Genomic DNA, 21,837 nt, shown 5'->3' with positions numbered 1-21,837 from the left:
GCACTTGCCTAGTATGTATGAGGCCCTGGGTTTGATCCCCAGCACCACATAAAACTATATAAACAAAATAAAGGTTCTGTATCCATCTACAACTAAAATTATTAATTTAAAAAAAACCTGCACTTCCCATTAAAATAAGTACAAATAATCTACTCTTTCAATAGTAAAGAATTTATCCCAATGAAAAGCTAGAGGGCTGGCCTACCAGGTGTGAGACCCTGGGTTCGATACCCAGAACACCCCCAACAACAACAAAAAAAAATCCCCAAATGAAAAACTAGTATTTCTTTACAAATATCTACTTAAAAATTTATTAACTGGCACAGTGGTGCACACCTATAATCCCAGCAGCTCAGGAGGCTGAGGCAGGAGGATTGTGGAGTTCAAAGCCAAGCTCAGCAATTTAGCAAGGCCCTAAGCAACTCAGAGAGACCCTATCTCTAAATAAAAGAAAAAAAGGTAAGATGTGGCTCAGTTGTTAAGTGCCCCTGAGTTCAATTCCCAGTACCAAAATAATGGGTTAATTCATAATTTATAAATTAATTCAAATATTTATTGGACAGATACTATATACCACATACTCTTACAGGGGAAGCAAGCAAGAACAGTAAACAAGCAAAAAGTCCTACAAGGATGGATCTTCTTATTGGGAGGGTGGGTATCACTGTTATGGAGAAAAATGCAAAGTAGGGGAACTGCCAGAGCAAAAGGAATGAAGGATTCCAATTATAAATACGCCTATCAAATAAGGTCTTGCTGAAAAGAGTAACATTTTATCATCAAAGACCTGGGGGTGTGAGCCAAACAGATACTAGAAGAGCATTTCAAGCAAAGAGATTAGCTATAGCAAAGATTATGAGGTAGGGACATGCTTCATGCTTGGCTTGTTCTAGAAACAAGGGGGCCAGTGCTACAACAACAGAGAGGACAAAGGAATAAACAGAATCAGAGAAGTAAATGAGCCTTACAGGCACTATAAGAATGACTTTTATTCAGAACTCAGTAAAGGATTTCATTCAAGAATGACAATTTGCCAGGCGTGGCAGAACACGCCTGTAATCCCAATGACTAGGTAGGCTGAAGCAGGAAGATTAAAAATTCAAGGTGAGTCTCAGAAACTTAGTGAGATCCTGCCTCAAAAAAAAAAAAAAAAAGAAAGAAAAAAGAGAGCTCAGTGGCAAAGCATCCCTGGGTTCAATCCACAGTACAAAAAGAAAGAAAGAAAATTTTAAAAAAAAATATATATATATATATACACACACACACGTTTTAAAAATATCTAACTGCTATGTAAAGACACATTATAAGGATGGAAACAGAGAGATGGAGCCTGTTGCTACAATCCAGGAGAGAGCGATAAAGGTAGCTTGGACTAAAGTAGTAGCAATAAGAGGATGTATTTCAAGATACACTCTTGAGGTAGAATCCAAAAGGATTTGTCCACAAATTAGACATGGAGTTTGGGAGAAAATGTCAAGTAACTCAGTAACTATAAAAGTTCAGAGAAGTTTATCCTAATACTCAGAGACTTGTCAAACATTAGACCATAAAATCTCAACCAAAGAAGGAAATTCTTGCTAAACTCAAGCTCATGTCTATAATCCCAGCAATTTGGGAGGCTGAGGCAGGAGGATCTTCAGATCAAAGCTAGCCTCAAGCAACTTAGTGAGATTCCCATCTCAAAATTTAAAAAATAAACAAAAGAGCTGGGAGAATAAGCATCCCTGGGTTCAATCCCTGGTACCAAAAAAAAAAAAAAAAAAAAAAAAAAGTAAGGAATTTTTTTTAGTAAAGTACTACTCTATCTACTGCATTTTGACCATTTGAGAAAGTATATTAAGACTTGGAAACCAAGGAGAACTCACATTTACTAATTAAGCACTTATCTTCAGATTAATTAGTCTCAACATGAGAATGTTCTCATCTTTCATGACTTACTCCTAACTCATGGGTGCCCTACAAAAACAACTACCCTGTGTTAACCTTTGTTCATCACCTTTACTGTTCCATTTATCAAAAGAAAATGAATATATCTGGCTTCTGAAAACTTAGAAGATTCAAATTAATATTTGTTTCCCTATCCCCACCAATTTCAGTCCTAGAAAGTTTATAAAGAGGTATCCATCAAATTTTATACAATTTAGGATTGAGGGGCTGGGATTGTGGCTCAGTGGTAGAGTGCTCGCCTACCATGCATGAGGCACTGGGCTTGATCCTCAGCACCACATAAATGTAAAGATATTGTATCCACCTAAAACTAAAAAACTAAATATTTAAATATATATATATATATATATATATATATATATATATATATATATATAAAATTTAGGATTGAAAGTATCTGTAAATAAGCTAAAAATAGCATAATGCTTTTTTATTGCTAAAAAAAAAAAGTTTCATAGTTACTCCCTTGGTTATTCCCACTTTTCTACTTCCTCACTGATAGAGGGAACTTGAGAATCAAGTTCCAGTACAGAAATCAATAATCAGTTCCATAAAAAGAAATTTGACCTTGATGGCAGGAAAATATCTTTTAACATTCAGTATCAGCAGAAGATACATGTCCTGCCACTCAGAAAGGAAAGAAAAGCAATTAACCAACAATCACACCTGCTTCTGAAAACAGTGACAGTTATTTACTGAAGTCCTGTGGGGCCCTGTTCCCACCCAAATGAAAAGGGAGTGGTTTTCAAATTTGTATGTACCCAGATGATTAGCAGTTGTCCTTTTCAAGTTATTTCTACCTCAACAAGTAACTATAAAAATTATATTAAATGACTTGAAAATATTTACTTTTCAATTTTGTACCTCATTTTTCCTCTAAGATTAGCAATTCTCCAGATGAATCTCTTGTCCAAAAATGTCATTTTTACTTCCATAAATAAAATTTAAATGGCTAGGTGGCACTATTGTCAATTTTCAGGTTTTCTAAAACTTTTTTTTTTTTTAATTATACTGTTTGGGGCTGGGGCTCAGCAGTAGCGCACTTGCCTGGCATGTGTGAGGCACTGGGTTCAATTCTCAGCACCACATATAAATAAAAGTCTATCAACTACTAAAAAAAATTTTAAAAAAATAAATAAAATTATACTGGTTAAAAATATTAAAAATGGCTGGGAATATAGCTCAGTTGGTAGAGTGCTTGCCTCCCATGCACAAGGCCCTGGGTTCAATCCCCAGTACTACTACCAAAACCACAACAAACAAACAAAAACAAACAAACAAAAAAACTAAAAACCCTAACATCTGGGGCTGGGGTTGTAGCTCAGTGACAGAGCACTTGCCTAGCACATGTGAGGCACTGGGTGCACACATGCAAATAAAATAAAGGTATTATGTCCATCTACAACTAAAAATATTTTTTCAAAAACCCTAACTTCAGGGCTGGGGATGTGGCTCAAGCGGTAGCGCGCTCGCCTGGCATGCGTGCGACCCAGGTTCGATCCTCAGCACCACATACCAACAAAGATGTTGTGTCCGCCGAGAACTAAAAAATAAATATTAAAAATTCTCTCTCTCTCTCTCTCTCCCCCCCCTCACTCTCTCTTAAAAAAAAAAAAAAAACCTAACTTCATAATCCTAATATTGGGCATTAATCTAACTTTTCAATTACTGTCTTAATATTGCATTAAATAGATTCTATTCATCCATACTTTCATTTCTAGGCAAAGATATCAAGGCTCTCTTTTCTATGGGCTTTATGTTTAAAACAACTTTAATGAGCATTTTAAGGCTCCCAAGCCTTTTTATTATAAAGATACGGACATTCTTTTTCTAAACAAATGCAGTAACCTTCTTGTACCAATAAGAACTACCTCCAATTAAGTTGCTTTTCCATAAAACTAAACTCCAACATTTGTTCTCCCTCTTCCTTCCATCCTTCTATGTTTAATCGCAAAAGGCTTAGCAATTCTCCTGGAGAACATTTTAAGTCTTAATCATTTTCATGGTTTCCACATCTCTCTACATACATTAAACTAAGAACTACTCACTGAACTGATTTCATTACTAAATAAATATATTTAAAATTTGTAACCTCAATTGTAATAAAGCAAATTCAGTAATAAAAATCCAAAAGGACACCTGGATTCAGCCTGTCAACACCACTGTGAAATGTTTTCTGGGCTATATTAGGACAGTTAGAATGACTGTAACAGCTGCAAGTTCCCTGAGATTGCAAAATAGATACTTGGGAAAGGTTATTTAAATTACCTTTCAAAATAACCTAGAGCACAGAAGCAGCATGCAAAGCAAAAACTTCCATAATATTGTTAGCATTATTTTAAATATACCATGCTCCAGAATTTAGCAGTTTATGAATTAACTTAACACTCTCATTTCCCATTTTGTCCGATGTACTGACACAATACATTTTGTCCAGGGGAGACAGAAACTCTCATGTACAGGATATAGCATAGAACATTCCAACATACATCTTGTCAGCATAAATTCTTTTGTTTGAGCCCCAGTTTTTCTGCTTATTAGAGCATTTTGGTCTAAATTTCCCCTAAAACCGAGTAAATTGCACTTCACTTCCTCTCCTAAGCTTGCTTGATTCACATTATACTTCACAGCTATCTCTCTGTGTATGCTGTTGGTGATCTTTTAAATATGCTTTCCATTCACTGACTGTAGATAATGACACAAATTTTATTTTCACATAACACAGTTAACTAACATTCACAACCTCTAAAAACCACACAAAGAAAGTAAATGTTGCAATTATATATAAATTTCAGTAAAGTAAAAATGGTGAAATATTTCCATCATGTCAGGTCAAGAGGCTACTATTATTCTCTCACTAGCTTAGTTCAACATGGATTCATGCTGAACTTGCTTTTCTTTCCAATTAAATAATGCAAAATTCAATCTGTCTTGTCCTCTTTTCTCCAAATACTATTAACCACTACCTTGGAACAATACAAAAATGCAGAAAAAAAAATACTTTTTAAAATTTTTATTTTGGGTACTAGAGACTGAACCTAGGGGCACACTCTACTACTGAGCCAACCCTTTTCATTTATTTTGAGACAGGCTCTCACTAAGCTGTCCAAGCTGGCCTTGAACTTGGAATCCTTCCTTCTGCTTCAGCCTTGGGAACAGTAGCTGGAATTAAAGGCTGTGCCACCAAACCCAGGAGCAGATCCAACCTTTGAACAGGCATTTGCAATTCTATGTACATACCATACAAACACTACCCAGGATTAAACTCCTAGAAGAGTCAATGTGGGTGAAAAATATTTGATGGGATTTAAGTTCTCATATTAATGCTACATACTTTGAAAAGAAAAAGCAAGCATAAAAAGAATGAAATAGGATTAAGTCGTCTGAGAAAAAGGCAAAACTTTTCTTACAGAACTGGTAGGAACAGTGAAAGACCATGATATAGTATGACTTGAGAAAGGAGTAAGGCATTTGGTTAGATAATTCTGGAGAGTCCTTAACCATGCAAAGAATTTCATCTCAATTCAAATGCACTAAAAGCTCTTAAAAATTTTAAAGCAGAATAGCAGTCAAGAAAAAAAGAGGAAATATTGCTGTAATGGTATTGATTCTTCTGATTTGAGAAGGCCCATAATTACCAAAAAGCATAATAAAACATTCTCAACTTAATAAATCCTGATAGTTGAATTATTTTTTTCTAGAGAACACATAAATAAGTTTAACTAAATCTTACTGGTTGAGGAACTCTCGTTAGAAAAACAAAGGTGAACTTATATTTTCCATGCTTTTCACCCAGAAAGATCCAAATCTGCATAATTTCAACTAACAACCAAAAGGAAGCTTGTTTGTGACCACACATCTGGAATGAAGAATGTCACTATATTGTTTCTCTATCACATCCTTCTTAATTTGCTGACAAATCCTACTGATGACTCATATCCTTCTGTACAAACCAGGCACTCTTTTCCCTCACCATAGGCTTTTCACAAGTAATGGAACGTAAAAAAGGTTATCAATTTTCTTTGCTACTAACAACAAATATCAAATATGTATACGCACCAAATTTACAAATACAGTGGTAGTTCAACCTGGCAAATGTTTCTAGTAAACAATGGGAAAGAAGATGCTCAAATCTTACTTTTTGAAAACAATAGAAGAAAGCAGACTTGAGTTTGAATTCATGTCAAATGATACATTAACTAAGAGCCAACATTTCTGACCACTGCAGAAATAAAAATATAAAGTAATTTTTGTGATCTGGTAAAACAAATATATCATGTGTGCATTTTATGCCAAAAGAATTAACATTTTCTGAGAAGAATGAAATTTCAACCCAAAAATACTATGAAAGGAATTAAATACACCACTTCTCTAAAGGTAAAGACTGTTCTAATGCTCAAAATATTTTTTCAAACCAGGCTCAACTAGCAAAGAATCACAGAAAATCCTCATCTTGAAATTCTCTATAGTTTAAAAAGCCAACACAGTACAATATAAATTTATATTCAAATAATGAAATTTAGTTCTCAGGCCACTTAAATAGGAGTTGATGCTGTTAACAAAACCTATCAATGAGAAAACTGGTACATATAAACAAAAAATACATGTATTCAAGTTGAATAAAAATATAGGCAACTAGACACAGTGGTGCACATCTATAATCCCAGTGACTCAAGAGGATGAGGCAGGAGGATTCCAGGTTCCAGGTCAGCCTCTGCAATTTAGTGAGACTCTAGCTCAAAATAAAAATTACAAAAAGAACTGGGGCCAGGTAGTCCGCACACACCTGTTATCCCAGTGGCCCGAGAAGCTGAGGCAGAAGGATCACAAGTTCAAAGCCAGCCTCAGCAACTTAGCAAGGCTCTAAACAACTCAGTGAGACCCCCCCTGTGTCTCTAAATAAAATACAAAAAAGGACTCAGTGGTTAAGCATCTCTGGGTTCAATCCCTGGTACCAAAAGAAAAAAGGACTGGGGATATAGCTCAGAGGTAAGCCTCTAGGTTCAATCCCTATCCCTCCTCATCATGCATGAGAGCGTGTGCGCCTGTGCACATGCACACACACAGTGCATGTGTGCTGTGTGTGTGTATTATCTGTCAATTTCAGTGCAGGGAAAACTAACTTAGGACATACAGAAGGCTTATTTTCTCACCTGCATCCTGATAACTTCACCATGGGGACCCGTGGAAAGTAGACAGCCTAGAGTATTGTGTACAGTTTCTTTCATGAAAGTGTTAGGGTGATGACATTTTCTGGTTCAGCCTAGAGTTCTATAACTCCAAGAAACAAAAGATTTACATATAACATCCACTTCAGCTCTACACCAAGCAATCCTATAAGGCATCAAGTCCCAAGAGAGTAACTAGGAAGTCAAATGAACTAGAGAATGTGTTTCAATGGATAAAACAAATAATTGGAGGAAGCTACCAAACACTTCTATACATAATAGTTCTGAGGCTGAAAATGAAGAAAAGACTCTAGTATTCCAGATTAACATATTCAAGTCACCATTTCTCAAAGCAATTGTAATAGGTGGCATCCATGGTTCTCTACAGCAATTTAAATACTTTAAGCTTCAAGAGGAAAAAAAATATTTTTACCCACTATCATCTACTTACAAATACCCTTTAACCTAGATTTTAAAACTTGGGATTCAGCAATCTATAAACCAATTTCCTTAATTATGTGAAGCTGAAAGAATACCTCTTACTCACAAAATTACTGAGTTTTAAATAAGATGCGATCTGCTATAAAAAAAGATTCTCACAAAGAGAATGTTGAAACCTAAAGCCCTAAACTTTAATGTTGGACTTTACAAGTATCCCAAGGCCACTAGATCTCCACCACTACCCTGTTTATTAAACATAACTTAAACTACACCATTTTAAAACTATGGACTCTGATTTCCAGTTATTCAAAATTTTTAAACATCCCAATCCTATTCAACAAGTTCTATAACCTGAAAGGAAAACAAACAAACAAACAAAAAGAAAAACCCTTAGGTTTTACTTTAACAAGTTTCACTCTTCCAAGAGCAACAGCTGAAAACTTATGTACTGTTCCTCTAAATCTTATTTGTGAATGCTTTTTCTAGAGTATTCATTGATTACCAACTCACATTCCAACAAAAAGGAACAAGTACAAACTCTGCGAACTAAATCCCTACTGAATTTCAACTTTCTGTCTCAAAATTATAAAGTGGCTTATAATTACTACATAAGGAAATACTACCTTTAAAGGAAAAATGAAGAAAAAGTTCAAGAAAGGAGCTCAGGGATATTGTTCAGTGGTAGAACATGACTATCTTGTTCACAACTTTTTTTCAAGTAAATTATGTGTGTGTGTGTGTGTGTGTGTACACATACATACACTACAGAGGACTTTCTGACTTTCTAAAAATGTTATAAGCAAAAGCATTCAAACATACTCTTCCCTACTGCCATCAAAGTCCAGTGATTTTGTAAACCGTTTCTGCCTATAAACTTGGTTCATTCATATTAAATATTACTTGCCTGAATCACAGAAGGAGTGGTCTGACTCCCTGTTCTGAGTCAGAAAATACCAGGTTCAGCAGTTCTAAACTATTTTTCATTTGTAAAGGTGTTCTAAAACGCCAGCTTTTTCTAGCTCTAAATGTGACAGTTAAATTTTTGCCTTCATAAAGTCTTAGTGGTAATATTTAACATCTGTAATTTAATTTATAACTAACAAAGTGCTTTCACATGAATTTTCTCACAAGATCTTTACAATCTCCTAATTTAAGTACTACACACATCTCAACAGAGAAACAAAGTGGCAACTTCCAGTTGACTGTTAGCCCCAATACACTCCTCCTCTACCCCTCCCCCGCAAAAAAAAAAAAAAAAAAAAAACATAAAAGGCTGCTGCATTTCTTTAATCACACTTCTCTCTCCCAGACATATCCCAGGTGCCTCATAAAAACTGTCTCAAAGCACACACCCTGGGGCCCCAAGAGTTTCAAGGCAAATCTGCCTCCCACATAAAAGCCTAGTTTAGGCCTCTAAGAGCCTGAAGTCAGCATCTCCCAAAACCACTGCTGTGCCTCCAGCTATTCAGCCTTCTCCATTAACTTCTATAGATCTCATCTGTACAAGCTGCTAGGTCACTATGTGGATAAGAAATCTCAAAGTGAGACCATCTATTGAGAGGGAAGTATGGTACAGAGAAATATCAGGACTTTTGAATCAAAAATACCTCAATTTTTAATCCAGCTTCCATATGTATTATCTGTGTGACCTGGGACAAATTACTCAACCTTTTGATTCTCTGTTTCTCTTTATCTCATCACTATAAATCCATGGGACCTCATCACCAAATTCCTAGTGCTTGGCAAACAGAAGCAACTCAAAATATGTCAAATCAATGCAAATGAAGGTTAACTAACTCCTTTATTGTGGTTGTGAGAATTAAATCAGAGCACATAAAAAACACCTGTAGCATAGTAGGCACTTAATATTAATTAATCCCTGAACAGTGACAATACTATTTCTGAAAGCAGAGAATACTAGTGACTGAGGAAAAAAAACACAATAATGAAATTTATACCTAATTATATACCAGTGGTTTTGCTTCTAATTCTGTCTATTGTCAAAAGAACAACTTTACTCTTTGCTTGTCATACTGAAAGACTCCCAAATTCAAAAAATAACATTATCTTCTAAGATTGTATTAAGATATGAAATCCCTATCAAGGCACTCTTCATTAGGAATCCTTATATTTGGGGCTGGCATTGTGGCTCAGCAGTGGAGTACTTGCCTGGCACGTGCAGAGGCCTGGGTTCCATCCTCAGCACCACATATAAATAAATGAAATGGGGGTACTGTGTCTAACTACAACTAAAAAATAAATATACATTTAAAAAAAGAATCTCTAATTTGCCTGTTGTGGTAGTAGTACATCCTGAAAACCCAGTCCTCACTGAGGCAGGAAGATCTCAAGTTCAAAGTCAGCCTCAGCAACTTAGCAAGACCATAAATCAAAATTTAAAAAAAAAAAAAAATTTTTACAAGGACGGGGTAAAGCACCCATGGATTCAATCCCCAGCAAAGGGGGGGGGGGTCCCTATTTCTACAACACCAGATTGGGAGGAAGTCCACCACAATCATCAGTTTATTCAATATGCAACTTCAAAAATCAAGACAGGCACACTCGCCACCTGTAATCCTAGCAGCTCAGGATGCTGAGACAGAAGCTCAAAGCCAGCACCGGCAAAAGCAAGGCCCTAAGCAACTCAGTAAGACCCTATCTCTAAAAAAAATACAAAATAGGACTGGGGATGTGGCTCAGTGGTTGAGTGCCCCTGAGTTCAATGCCAGGTACCCCCAACCCCAAAAAATAAATAAAGTCAAGATCAGAATCTTGGCAAACAACTTAGCATCTTCACCAATCCAGTGGTTATGTCAGCAAGTGATTCTGAAACCTGATAATATGTCCTTCTGTGTCCTTCCTTTCCTTGTGCACACTTTACAAGGCATAACTTCATTCACTTCCTGCCGGAAATTACTCTGTAATACATATAACATGGCAACAAGTAAGTGCCAAGTACTAATCCAGTAGCGGTTGAGGGCTGGGGACTCCAAATTGACAAGCATTTTGCTGAATGTTTACAAGGATTCTAGAACTAGCCACTTTTAAGAATCTTGACAACTTCCAGGAAACAATAAATTAACCTATGTTTCTTCTTCTTCAATGTTATACTATTGTCATTTCTTAGGAACTTTTCTCCAGAAGAACAGGAGTTACAACACGAAAGATACTGTTTCAATTTACCTACCAATAAAATTCCTTTCACCTGAAAAAATTAGCAAACTTTACAAAAAAAAAAAAAAAGTTTATGCTTCTGAATACAGGAAAGAGTGCAGGCTTTAGGGCAAGAGTCAAGTATGTTGGTTATGTCTGAGCCCCCAGACTAAGACCGGATGGCAACCACATCCTTGCAAATCCAGAAATGTGTGTCAATATCACTAAACATGGACCAAAAAAATTATAGAAATAAAAGGCCACATTCTTTCTAAGAAGAAAAAAAAACTGTCACTGGGAGAAGCCTCCAACCTTGTCCTCTTTACTTGAACGCAAAGACCCAGGGACAAGAAGCTCCTGGAGGGAACTCGCTTACCCAAGACACCAGGGTTCACTACCACCTCACACAAAGACCAAGGGGAAGGGCGTCCGGGATGCCTGCTCACACGGCGGACAAATGCAGGCACACCCTTACACACTCCCCCATCTGCTACTCACCTTCTCCCCTACACCGCCTCTGCCCCCAGTCTCCCCCGTGGTGCCCACACGCTCCCCTCGCTCCGTCACTGCCTCCCTACGCTCTCCCCCACGCTCACTCGCCCCGTACTTTCTCCCCCCACCCACTCTCCCCTCCCGGCGCTCCCACAAGGACACTCACACTCTCGCCCCACACACGCGCTCCCCCCCGCGCGCACACACGCCCCACATTCTTCCACACACACGATCCCGCTCGCTCACCCACCCTCGCGCTCCACGCTGCCGGCCGCGCTCCCCGCCCCCGGGCCGGCCCTCCTTCCGGGGACGTGTCTCGGGCCTGCACTAATGGCAGCGTTGCCTCCCGCCCTCCCCTTCCCCGAGGCCCCGACGCGGGGCCGCCCGGGAGGGGCGCACTCACGCTGGCGAGCTGGGGACTGGGCATTGAAGTCCGGCGGCGGCGGGAGCGAGGAGGCGCCTCTCTCCTCAGTCACCTCGGCGGCGGCGGCGGCGGCGGTAGCGGTGGCGGCGGCGGCGACGACTCCCCCCCAGCCTCGGCGCGCGACACCCGGCCCGGCCCGGCGGCGGCGGCGGCGCGTGTCCACGAGTCCGTCTTGCTGCTGCTGCTGCGGCCGCCGCTGCGTCTCCTGCTGCCGCCGCTGCCGCCGCTGCCCTGTGGTGTTGCCTCGCGCCGTGCCCGACCGCCGCTGCCGCTCTAGTCGCTCCCGGACGGACGACGGTTACAGCCCGGCCGATCGCGCCGCCGCCACCACCGCTGCGCGCGCAGCCGGAACCAGCTCCCGCCGCCGCCGCCCCTCAGGGGGCGCTGCGGGGCGCGGCGCGCGCGGCCGGCGGCCCGCCCTCCGAGCCACTGACTGGCTGGCGGCTGGCTCGCAGGCAGTTGGGCCCGCCCACCTGCCCCACGGGGCGCTGACCCACTGCCCTCAGCGCCTCCCCCGCTCCTCCTCCTAGTGGTTCGTTCCGCTCCGCACTCCTGGCGACGGAAGGCGCGTCCATGTGACCGGGGAGGGGGGGCAAGCGTGACCCAGAGAGTCGCCAGCCCAGGCTGCGGCCCGCCCATCCGCACCTGGGCTGGGTCAAGGACCCAGGACTGCCGGGTGACCCCAAGGTCATAGTGCTGATTCCCGCTCCCGGGCCGCTCATCCCGGAGCCAGATGTTGATGGGACGGGGCGTGCTCGGGGATTTCCAACTCAGAAGTGAGAACGGGGCAGCTGAGTTCTTGGCTGCCCTTCCTGGAGGCCTCAAAAGGCTTGCGCATCTTCTCGCAGGATAGTTCTGCGCTGCTCCCCAACCCCCACCTTCTCCAGCAAGATCGTGAGCACAGAAGTAAGAACTCTCCTTGACCAAAATTCAGATTGTAGGATGAAAGAGCTTGGCCAAGTGATTTCCTAAGTATTCTCCACTACTAAATGGAAATAAGCCACTTCATTGGGCTCTTCACGTAACAATAATATATGAAAAAGTGCCTGATTGAAGAAAGACCCTGCATTTCAAGGTTTCCGACCTAACTAATGTCCCATTTAATGACGTAGATTATTCTAGAGATTCTCCAGTGGAAAGGTTTTTATCCTTTTGCCTTAGAAGCTGGCCAGAAATTCTTTGCCAAATCATGCGTCCTGAGTTTTGGTTTGGAAAATGTGGTCACCATTGAGTTGAGAGACTGGTTCGGGCCACTGCCAGATGGCAGCTAGGAAAGGCCTTGGAGGGTGGCTTGGGAGGAAGAGGGGAGGCTCCGCCAGGAGAGTTGGGGGCAGGGGAGTTCTGTCCACCCTGGAAATCCCAGTTGCCCAGAACTAGCACCTTTCTAGAAGGAAGTGAAGTTGTCCCTTGGGCTGTCTTCTCTCCCACCTTACTACCACACACATGTTCATCCTGCCCTAAGGGGAAAAGCAGTGGTCAGTCATCATTAGTTCTTCACGAGGTGGACCTATGGCATTGCTCCTGTCCAGAAGGCTTCCATTAAAGCTTAGCGCTAAAAAGAAGGGCCTTATGACTCAGCGGCATCAGAACTTGGAATGTTTACCACCAGCAGGTGGCCCAGGAGGGGGTATTCTAGGGCAAGGCTGGCCGGTAGGGCTGTGTGGGAGTTGAAAGGCCTTGAGGAGCAAGAGGGACTACAGATCAGAAACAAGGATCTCTGGTGAAGAAGCACAGGCTCAGCTAGTGCGTGCATTCTACCTGCCTCCAGCAGGTAGTCTTTTCCACTTCCTAGAATCAAATTGGAAATGGAGAACAACCTTCTCTCCAAAACTTGCTGCATCTCCTTCTTAGTGATTCTTAAAGTCTCAAAACACCTTATGCAATCCTGGCCATACCACTTATAATACTATATTGTAAATGCCTATTTTCATGATTTTCCCCTGCTTAGACTCATCTACTTAGGGCAACCTACTAGATTGCAGAACAAATGAATGACTCTTCCCTCCATCTGGCTCTTAGCCCAGCCCTAAAATATCAGTAAATACTATAACAACATAAGGATAACAATAATGGCTATGATAATGGCCATTTATTAAGCATTCACTCTATTCCAAGCCCTGAGCAAGGTGTTTTTAAATATATTATCAAGTTTATGCTTCAAAATAACCCTATGAGTAAGATATTAGTATGCCATTTTAAAAGGGAATGGAAGCTTAGAGAGACAAAATAACAGAAGCAAGATTCAGCCCAGGTTTGTCTGCCTGTGGAGCCTAAATAATCATGATGTTAATTCATAACTTCTGTCAATTATCAGTGTTCCTCAGAGTAAGCTGGAAACCTTTCTGGGATGTTGGAAAGACATCTCTAAGAATGAAAGGCCTTTGACCACAGTGACACTACCACTTTCCCTTATCCCCAGGCCAGCAGAGAGATGCCCTAGCTTCTGACATACAAATGGTTTCCCAAAGAAGGCTGTAATTGGCTTTACTTCCTCTACACCTCAAACAAATCAGGAACTGGGCTGCAGGCACCTTATTAAATCATGATCCACCCTTGGCAGTGAATTTCATACATAAGTGCCCTGAGTTTATCCAGGACTTTTGCGGAAGCATTCCAAGTGCCATTTGCTTATTAATCCTCCCAGTGTCCCTGTGAGGCAAAACTGGCAGCATTCTTGGCTGATTTTATAGAGTGTTAGCTCCTTGAGAGCAGGAGCTGTGTGGGCCTGCCACACACATGGGTTGGAGAAAGAGTAATGATGATATGGCAAAGAAACGCAAGCCCTGATGTTCAAACACAACCCAGGTGCCTAGTTCCCACGATGGGCCTCCATGCTGTTTTATCTGGCATTCTTGCATTGCCATATAGTTGCTATGTAACCTTGGAAAGGTACTTCATATCTCTGAGTCTCAATTTCCCCATTTATAAAATGGAAAAGGTAACACCATCTCATAAAATGTGTTTTTGAAAACTGAAGGAGTTAGTGTACATATTCATGGAACACTGTGATGGACACATGTTAAGTGTTTAATAAATATTAGCTAAATATTAAAACTATTAGAATGGTACTCAGTACTGTAGAATGAATAAATGGAATTAGCTTTGATATCACTGGTTCTGTTGAGTTCATTTTAAAATTACAGGCCTGTAATCCCAGCAGCTTGGGAGGCTGAGACAGGAGGATTGCAAGTTCAAAGCCAGCCTCAGCAACTTAGCAAGGCCCTAAGCAACTCAGTGAGACCCTGTCTATAAATAAAATACAAAATAGGGCTGGGGATGTGGCTCAGTGGCCAAGTACCCTGAGTTCAATCTCCGGTACCCAAAAAATAAAATAATAATAATAAAATAAAACAGGCTCTAGCCTACACACAGTGGCATGTACTTTTATTTCCAGCTATTCATGAAGCTGAGGCGGGAGGATCACTTGAACCCAGGACTTCAAGACCTCATATATAAAAATAAATAAATATAAAGCTATAGACTCTGCTACTTACTATTAGGTTTGTGACGGTGGACAGATGTCTTCATGAAAAAAAACTCTGTCCTCCTCTATCATATGGGATGATAGCTCTGAAATGATGAGCTTGAAAGGTCTTTGTAAACTGACAAGCACTGTAAAGACATTAGAGATTGCCAGGCATGCTGGTACATGCCCGTAATCCCAGATACTCCAGCAGCTGAAGCAGGAAGATTGCAAGTTCAAGCCAGCCTCACAAATTAGTGAGACCCTGTCCAAAGAAATAGGGGCTGGGGATGTGACTCAGTGGTAGAGCATTTGCCTGGCATGCATGAGGCCCTGAGTTTGATCCTCAGCACTGCAAAATAAATAAATAAAATCATAACTAGATATATAGACAGACTGATCTTAAAAGGGGAGCTGGGAATGTGGCTCAATGGTAGAAGACCCTGGGTTCAATCCCCAATATGGCGGCAGGGGTGGGGGTGGGGGTGGGGGGGTGGTTTTGAGGAGAATGAAAAGAAATATGGGTGTGGTCCAGGCATTAGTACAGCCTGTAATCCTAGCAACTTGGAGGGTGAGCCAGGGGAATCAAAAGTTGGAGGTTAGCCTCATCTCAAGTTTGAGACCAGATTCAACAACTTAGAGAAAGTAAATGGGGAGGTAATTCAGTAGTAATGTGCCTCTGAGTTCAATCCCAGTATCCTCCCCCCCCCCCAAAAAAAAGTATATTTAGAGTAGCTGGCACAGTGGAAGGTGGTCCATAAAAGTTACTTTCCTACCCCCTAACAAACAAGTCTTGCCTTTCAATGACCTAAGTAAAGGAAATGACAGGGTGTGGTGGGAAATGTATGCAACCAACAGAGCTGGGGTTATTTCTGGCTCTGCCACTTGGTGACCTTGAGGAATTTACCTATCCTCATTGGGCCTTCTGATTCCTTGCCTCTAATACTAAAAAAAAAAAAAAAAAATTTAGGAAGAGAAGAGCAATAGACCCTGTCTCATAGTAAGGGACTGCTCAATAAGCCAGAGCTACTAAGGAATATACTGACACTTATGAAGTACTCTTATGAAAAGGACTCAGTTGGGCCCAGAGGCTGGTGCAGGTCTGTAATTTCAGGGACTCAGAAGGTTGAGGCAGGAATTTAGCAAATTTGAGGCCAGCCTCAGCAACTTGGCAAAACCTTGTCTCAAAAAATTTTGTACTGGGGATTGATCCAGGGAGCTTTACCACTGAGCTAAGTCCCCAGCCCTTTTTATTTTTAATTTTGAAACAGGATGTTGCTAAATTGTTTAGGCCTCGCTACATTGCTAAGGCTGGCTTCGAATTGCAATCCTCCTGCCTCAGCCTCTCAAATCGCTGGGATTACAGGCATGCACCACGGTGCCCAGCCTCAAAGTAAAATTTTGACAAAGGGGCTGGAGCTCAGTGGTGAAGTTCCCTGGGTTTAATCCCCAGTGCCAAAAAAACAAACAAACAAACAAAAAAACACCTCAGTTGGAAGTAACAACTAAAACCAAATGGGGTCATAAACTGCAAAATAAATGATCCGGGCTTTACAAAGTTCAGATGAGCATGGGAGGTTTCCGCCTACCACTATTGAGCTCGTCTGGCCCCTGCCAATGGATCGGTCAGGAGAAGGCCGTGAGAGGGCCCAACCCTCTCAAGAGTGATAACCGAGGAGGAGAAGGGGCGGGGGCAGGAGGAGGAATGTACTGATTCACCGCCCCACCCATCCCCTGACTCTAATCTCTCTTCCGGAATTTTACAGTCCTCTTTTACAGGGACCAGGGCTTAGGGGGCAGGGCGCCGGTTCCAGCTGGCTGAGAGCTCTCGTCACTCACTACTCCTTGCCTTGCCAATCAGCTTGCGCAGGAAACCTCTAGTAGTCCCACGCCGACCGCGGGCAGCCTGCTCTCAGCTGCCTCCTAGACCCCCAAGACTCCCCTGCGGGACGCACCTTGCAGGAGCCCAGCTGGGAGGTGAAGAAGCTGTGAATTCCAGGAGACCTCTAGGCTCGCTGCGGGTAGGGGTCTCCGGCCAGCCAGAGTTCCCTCTCCTGGTGCCAGATGGAGCTGGAAAACTTTGGCTGAAGCAGGGTGTGGGCCCCAGAGGACTAGAAGGCTGTGGCCTCCTTCCAGATACTTCCCAGGGGCCATTGGCAATCAATAAGGATACCCATCTCCACCACCATAAGGTGAAACTGGATTTTGACCAAAGGAAGAAAAAACGACTACAGGAACTGACAAGGATTGGAAGAGGGAAAAGTTGAGGAACTCGGCTCAGCCTCCTGGTTTCATCTTACAGATGGGGCAACTGAGGCCCTAGGGGGCGGGGATCTGCCCAAGGCAGTCCAGAGAACTAACAGTCGATTTTCTTAGGTTTAGTTCACAGCATATCCTGATACCTTGCAACTCAATTTCTCTGTTTGGCAGGAGGAAAATATCAAAGAATTTATTAATAACTAAAGCTAGTGTTGGAACTGAGGCAGCAAATCTCCCTACAACTAGGGATTAAGAAGTAATAATGCTCACAGCTAACATTTATTAAGCATTTACTATGTACCAGGTGATGTTCTGATCACTTTATGTTAACTAATTTTCACAATTCCAGGAGGTAATACTATCCCTGTTTTATATTATTATCCCTATTCTTACTCTATTATCCCTATTCTGTAGGGAAACAGTAACAGCAATCCGAATGACCAAAGTCACCTCACTAGTATATGATAAAGCCAGGAGGATTTGAACTCAACAGATATTTTTCCAGGGGAACTCAGACCTCAAGAGTATTTTTCCAGGCCCCACACCCTCAACCACTATGGGTTGGCTTCTAATGAGAATGTGGTTACAATCTACTTGTGTTCTGGATGTTGGTTTAAGAGTGTAAACTCTTCATTATAGACACTTTTGCAGAGTGACTTAGATTATCTGGGCCTGTATAAATGTTTAATATATGCTCTCTGACCAGATAATGTTTCTACACACTGAGACCTCAAAGCACCAGGTTAAGTGGGGCAATCAAGGTCACATTGTAAATTTGAGAAGAATCCTTCCCCCATGGTACAGAGCTTTCTTAATTCTGTCCCGTGCTATGGTCAGAAGCTTGACTTTCTCCCCAACAGTGGGTCCCAGTTCCTTTAGTGATAACTTCTTGGACCCCATTACCAATCATATCAGTGATCCTAATTTGACTACTGCTATGTTTTCAAGGATGCTGAAAAGATTGCCTTACCCTCCCCCAAACATATTCCCTATCCTGTCCTCAAGTTTATATGTGTAGAAAATGCACACTTGGACATTTTCCTTCTTGGTTTAAAGCCAAACTGGCAGCTCATCTTTTATTAAAATTCAAACATCACAAGAGAGAAAAATAAACTGGGCCTCATAAGCCATTTTCATGTAATGAGAATAAGATTACCAGATCCTTCCTCCCTAAAAACAAGTTTCCATAGGATGAAAACTAGGACTACCAACTCACCTAAATTCATATCTGCAAGAACCTCAGGAGTCATCCAGGTAAAATCTCCTTTTAAAGGCTCAGGTAAGGAAGAAGAGTCTTCTACATCACTATAGATACTGGTCCTGGGAAGGAACCCAGTGTGAGGAGGGAAACAGAGGGGTGGACAGAGAGACAAGAGACTAGGTTAACTTCAATGTCAGAAAGCTTCTATTCGTGATTTTTAAAATCTTCCCCACACCACCACTGAAAAATGACATATGCATTTAATGGTGTGTAAATTATACTTTAATAAAACTATTTTTTAAAAAGTGTAAGAAGAATGGTTTTATATTTATTTGTTTGTTTGTTGGTACCAGGGATTGAACCCAGGGGCACTTAACCACTGAGCAACATCCTTTTTATTTATTTATTTTGAGACAGGGTCTCACTAAATTGTGGGGGTTGGCTTTGCACTTGCTATCCTCCTGCTTCAGCCTCTGAAATCACTGGGATTACAAGCTTGCCCTACCCACCACATCCCTAGTACCCAGGGGGGAGGGGTACTAGGAATTGAACTCAGGGGCACTCAACCACTGAGCCACATCCCCAGCCCTATTTTGTATTTTATTTAGAGACAGGGTCTCACTGAGTTGCTTAGCTCCTTGCGGTTGCTGAGGTTGGCGCTGGGATTACAGGCGTGCACCACCGAACCCAGCTCCACATCCAGCTTATTTTTTAATTAGAAATGGATACTTAATAAAGTAAAAGTCCCTTGCAGATCTATACAGAGAAAGAACTACTATTAATGATTTGGATTATATTGTCTCTCCAGATTTTTTTTTCTTCTGTATGTTCATGTTTTTTTCTGTATATTGGGGTGAATGTATATGTTTAACAGAAGTAGGGTTGTTTTCCTTAATGATATTTCTTGGACAGCTTTTAATATCAGTACGTTTAGATATAACTCGTTCTTTTTAAATGCTGCCTACATGGTATGGCCAAACTATAATTTACTTAACAGGTTCCCTATTGATAATTATTTGGGTTATTTCCAGTCTTTTCCTATTAGAAGCAATACTGCAATAGACATTTTTTAAAATATTTTTTTTAAATTGTAGGTGGACACAATACCTTTATTTTATTTATTTATATGTGGTGCTGAGGATCAAACCCTGGGCCCCACATGTGCTAGGCAAGCATTCCACCACGGACCCACAACCCCAGCCCTGCAGTAGACATTTTTGCACATACATCTTAGAGCATTTTGAAGGGAATTCTATAGGATAAATTCCCAGGGAAACTTCCTTTTAAAACATGCCTCATCAATTATAATTTTAATCTTATTCCAAATGCCCTGACATAAAATCCTATTCCTGATCAAAATCACATAAAATGCTTAGCATACAGTACACATGAAACAAATGCTCGTTATTTTCATGGTCATGATATCATTAGCCCAGTGCATGAACATTCATTCCTTTGGTCAACAATTATTGATGAGTTTCTGCCGTGTGATGGGTCCCAGGATTCAACAGTAAACAGCCATAGACCTTGCCCTCAAGAAGTTGATATTGATGATGTGTCAGCTGGGAATTACAACACCTGAGATTAATACATAAAAGTGGAGAGGTGAGGAAATGTGTAGGAGGGACATCCCACCACTTGAAGAAGGGTAGACAAGGGAAGGGCTCAGAGTTGTAACAGCTGGGGATGTAGCTCAGAGATAGAGTGCTTGCCAAGCATGTGCAAGGCCCTGGGTTCCATCCCTGGCAACACACACACACACACACACACACATACACACACTAAATAAATGTGGGTGTGGCCCGCACTTGTAATCCTAACCACTCAGGAGACTGAGGCAGGAGGATCTTGAGTTCAAAGCCAGCCTCATCGACTTAATGAGGTACTTAGCAACTCAGCAAGATCCTGTCTCTAAAGAAAATACTAAAAAGGGCTAGGGATGTGGCCCAGTGGTTAAGTGTCCCCGGGTTTAATCCCTGGTGCTAAAAAAAGTAAAAGAATAAATAACAGCTTGAATCAACCTAAGAGGAAGAGTGACAAGCACCCCAGTTATCAGAAGTATCCAAGCAGAGACCAAGACATCATCCCCAAGAAATACTGGTAAGAACAGTAAACCAGAGTTTACTAGTTCTCAAATGTCCACCTTCAGACTAATGCTAGTGCATGGAAAAGTATGCTAAATAAATGATTAAGAGGTGAATTTAGGGCTGGGGTTGTAGCTCAGTGGTAGAGTGCTTGCCTCGCATGTGTGAGGTACTGAGTTCAATTCTCAGCACCACATAAAAATAAAAAAATAAATACAATAAAGGTCCATCAACAACTGAAAAATATATTTAAAAAAAGAGGTGAATTTATGTGTGCTAAATTTATATGGTTTAAGGAACAGTATTGTATTTTGAAAGTATGTACCCTTCCTACCTTTTGATATTAAAATGTGAAACAAGCTAGGTGTGTGGCCCACGCCTCTAATCCCAGGGACTTGAAAGGTTGAAGAAGGAGGATGGCAAGTTTGAGGCCAGCCTCAGCAACTCAGTGAGGCCCTAAGCCACTTAGGGAGATCCTGTCTCAAATAAAAAATAAAAAAGGCTGGGGGGCTGGGGTTGAAGCAATAAAGATATTGTGTCCACGTACAACTAAAAAACATTATATAAAAATTAAAAAGTGGGGGGCTAAGGATGTGGCTTAGTGGTTAAGGGTCCTCAGGTTCAATCTCCAGTACCAAAATAAATAAATAAATAAAATGTGAAACAAGATAGTTGCAGCTTTTGATGTTCTTGTTTGGCTAGACTAAAAGCTGGCAACTGTATCTTTGTCTCCCTTCTTATTTTTTAAACTTTTAACTATTGATAATATCTAAAAGTTGGAGGGTCTCTGAACCAGATGACTTCTAAGATTCTTTCCATCCCTGTGATTATAAGATTCTCTGCTCCGCAGTGATTAAGGCCTGAAGCTAAATTGAGTTTAGAATCTGTGAGCCAAATCCTTTTCAAAGACCCAGGGTAAAAATAAATACATAAGTGCATGAGTAAGTAAAAGAAAGACAAGAATTTGGTACTTTCTAAAATCCTCTTTATTTTTTGGCTCCCAGACTAGCAAAGACTTTCCTTACAGACTTGCTTCCCTGCTCTGAGAAAATGCAGCACTGACGAGAGACCACAGAATAACAGATAGAAGTGATATGGGAAAAATCAATTTAGTGCAGTTTTCACAAACCTTTAAAATGGAGCAATTTAAGTGATGATGGGGTTTCATGACCAGCTGCAGCAGAGCCTCCGAAGGGAATGCTGGT

At 41.2% G+C, this 21,837-nt stretch overlaps 1 protein-coding gene across 5 annotated transcripts in view; it reads right to left on the bottom strand.

Moving 5' to 3' along the window:
* The window catches only part of PTP4A2 (protein tyrosine phosphatase 4A2), a 30,668-nt gene extending 18,379 nt beyond the window's left edge, over positions 1-12,289 (bottom strand). The window contains exons 1-2 of one of the 5 annotated variants that reach the window (XM_081305985.1): positions 11,605-12,054; positions 7,101-7,218 (exon numbers count right to left, since the gene is read on the bottom strand). Coding sequence is in view for 1 of the 5 variants with exons in the window: in XM_081305987.1 (XP_081162113.1) it covers positions 11,605-11,628 (24 nt within the window). In the remaining 4 variants the exon portion in view is untranslated. The other 4 variants (XM_081305986.1, XM_081305983.1, XM_081305987.1 and 1 more) reach the window with 4 other exon arrangements.
* Between the last annotated feature and the right edge of the window lie 9,548 nt (positions 12,290-21,837).

Source organism: Spermophilus citellus (assembly GCF_964194105.1).
Source record: "Spermophilus citellus genome assembly, chromosome: 9".
Lineage (NCBI taxonomy): Eukaryota > Metazoa > Chordata > Mammalia > Rodentia > Sciuridae > Spermophilus > Spermophilus citellus.
Note: the sequence above shows the minus strand (reverse complement) of the source record. Positions and strands in the feature narration are given on the sequence as shown.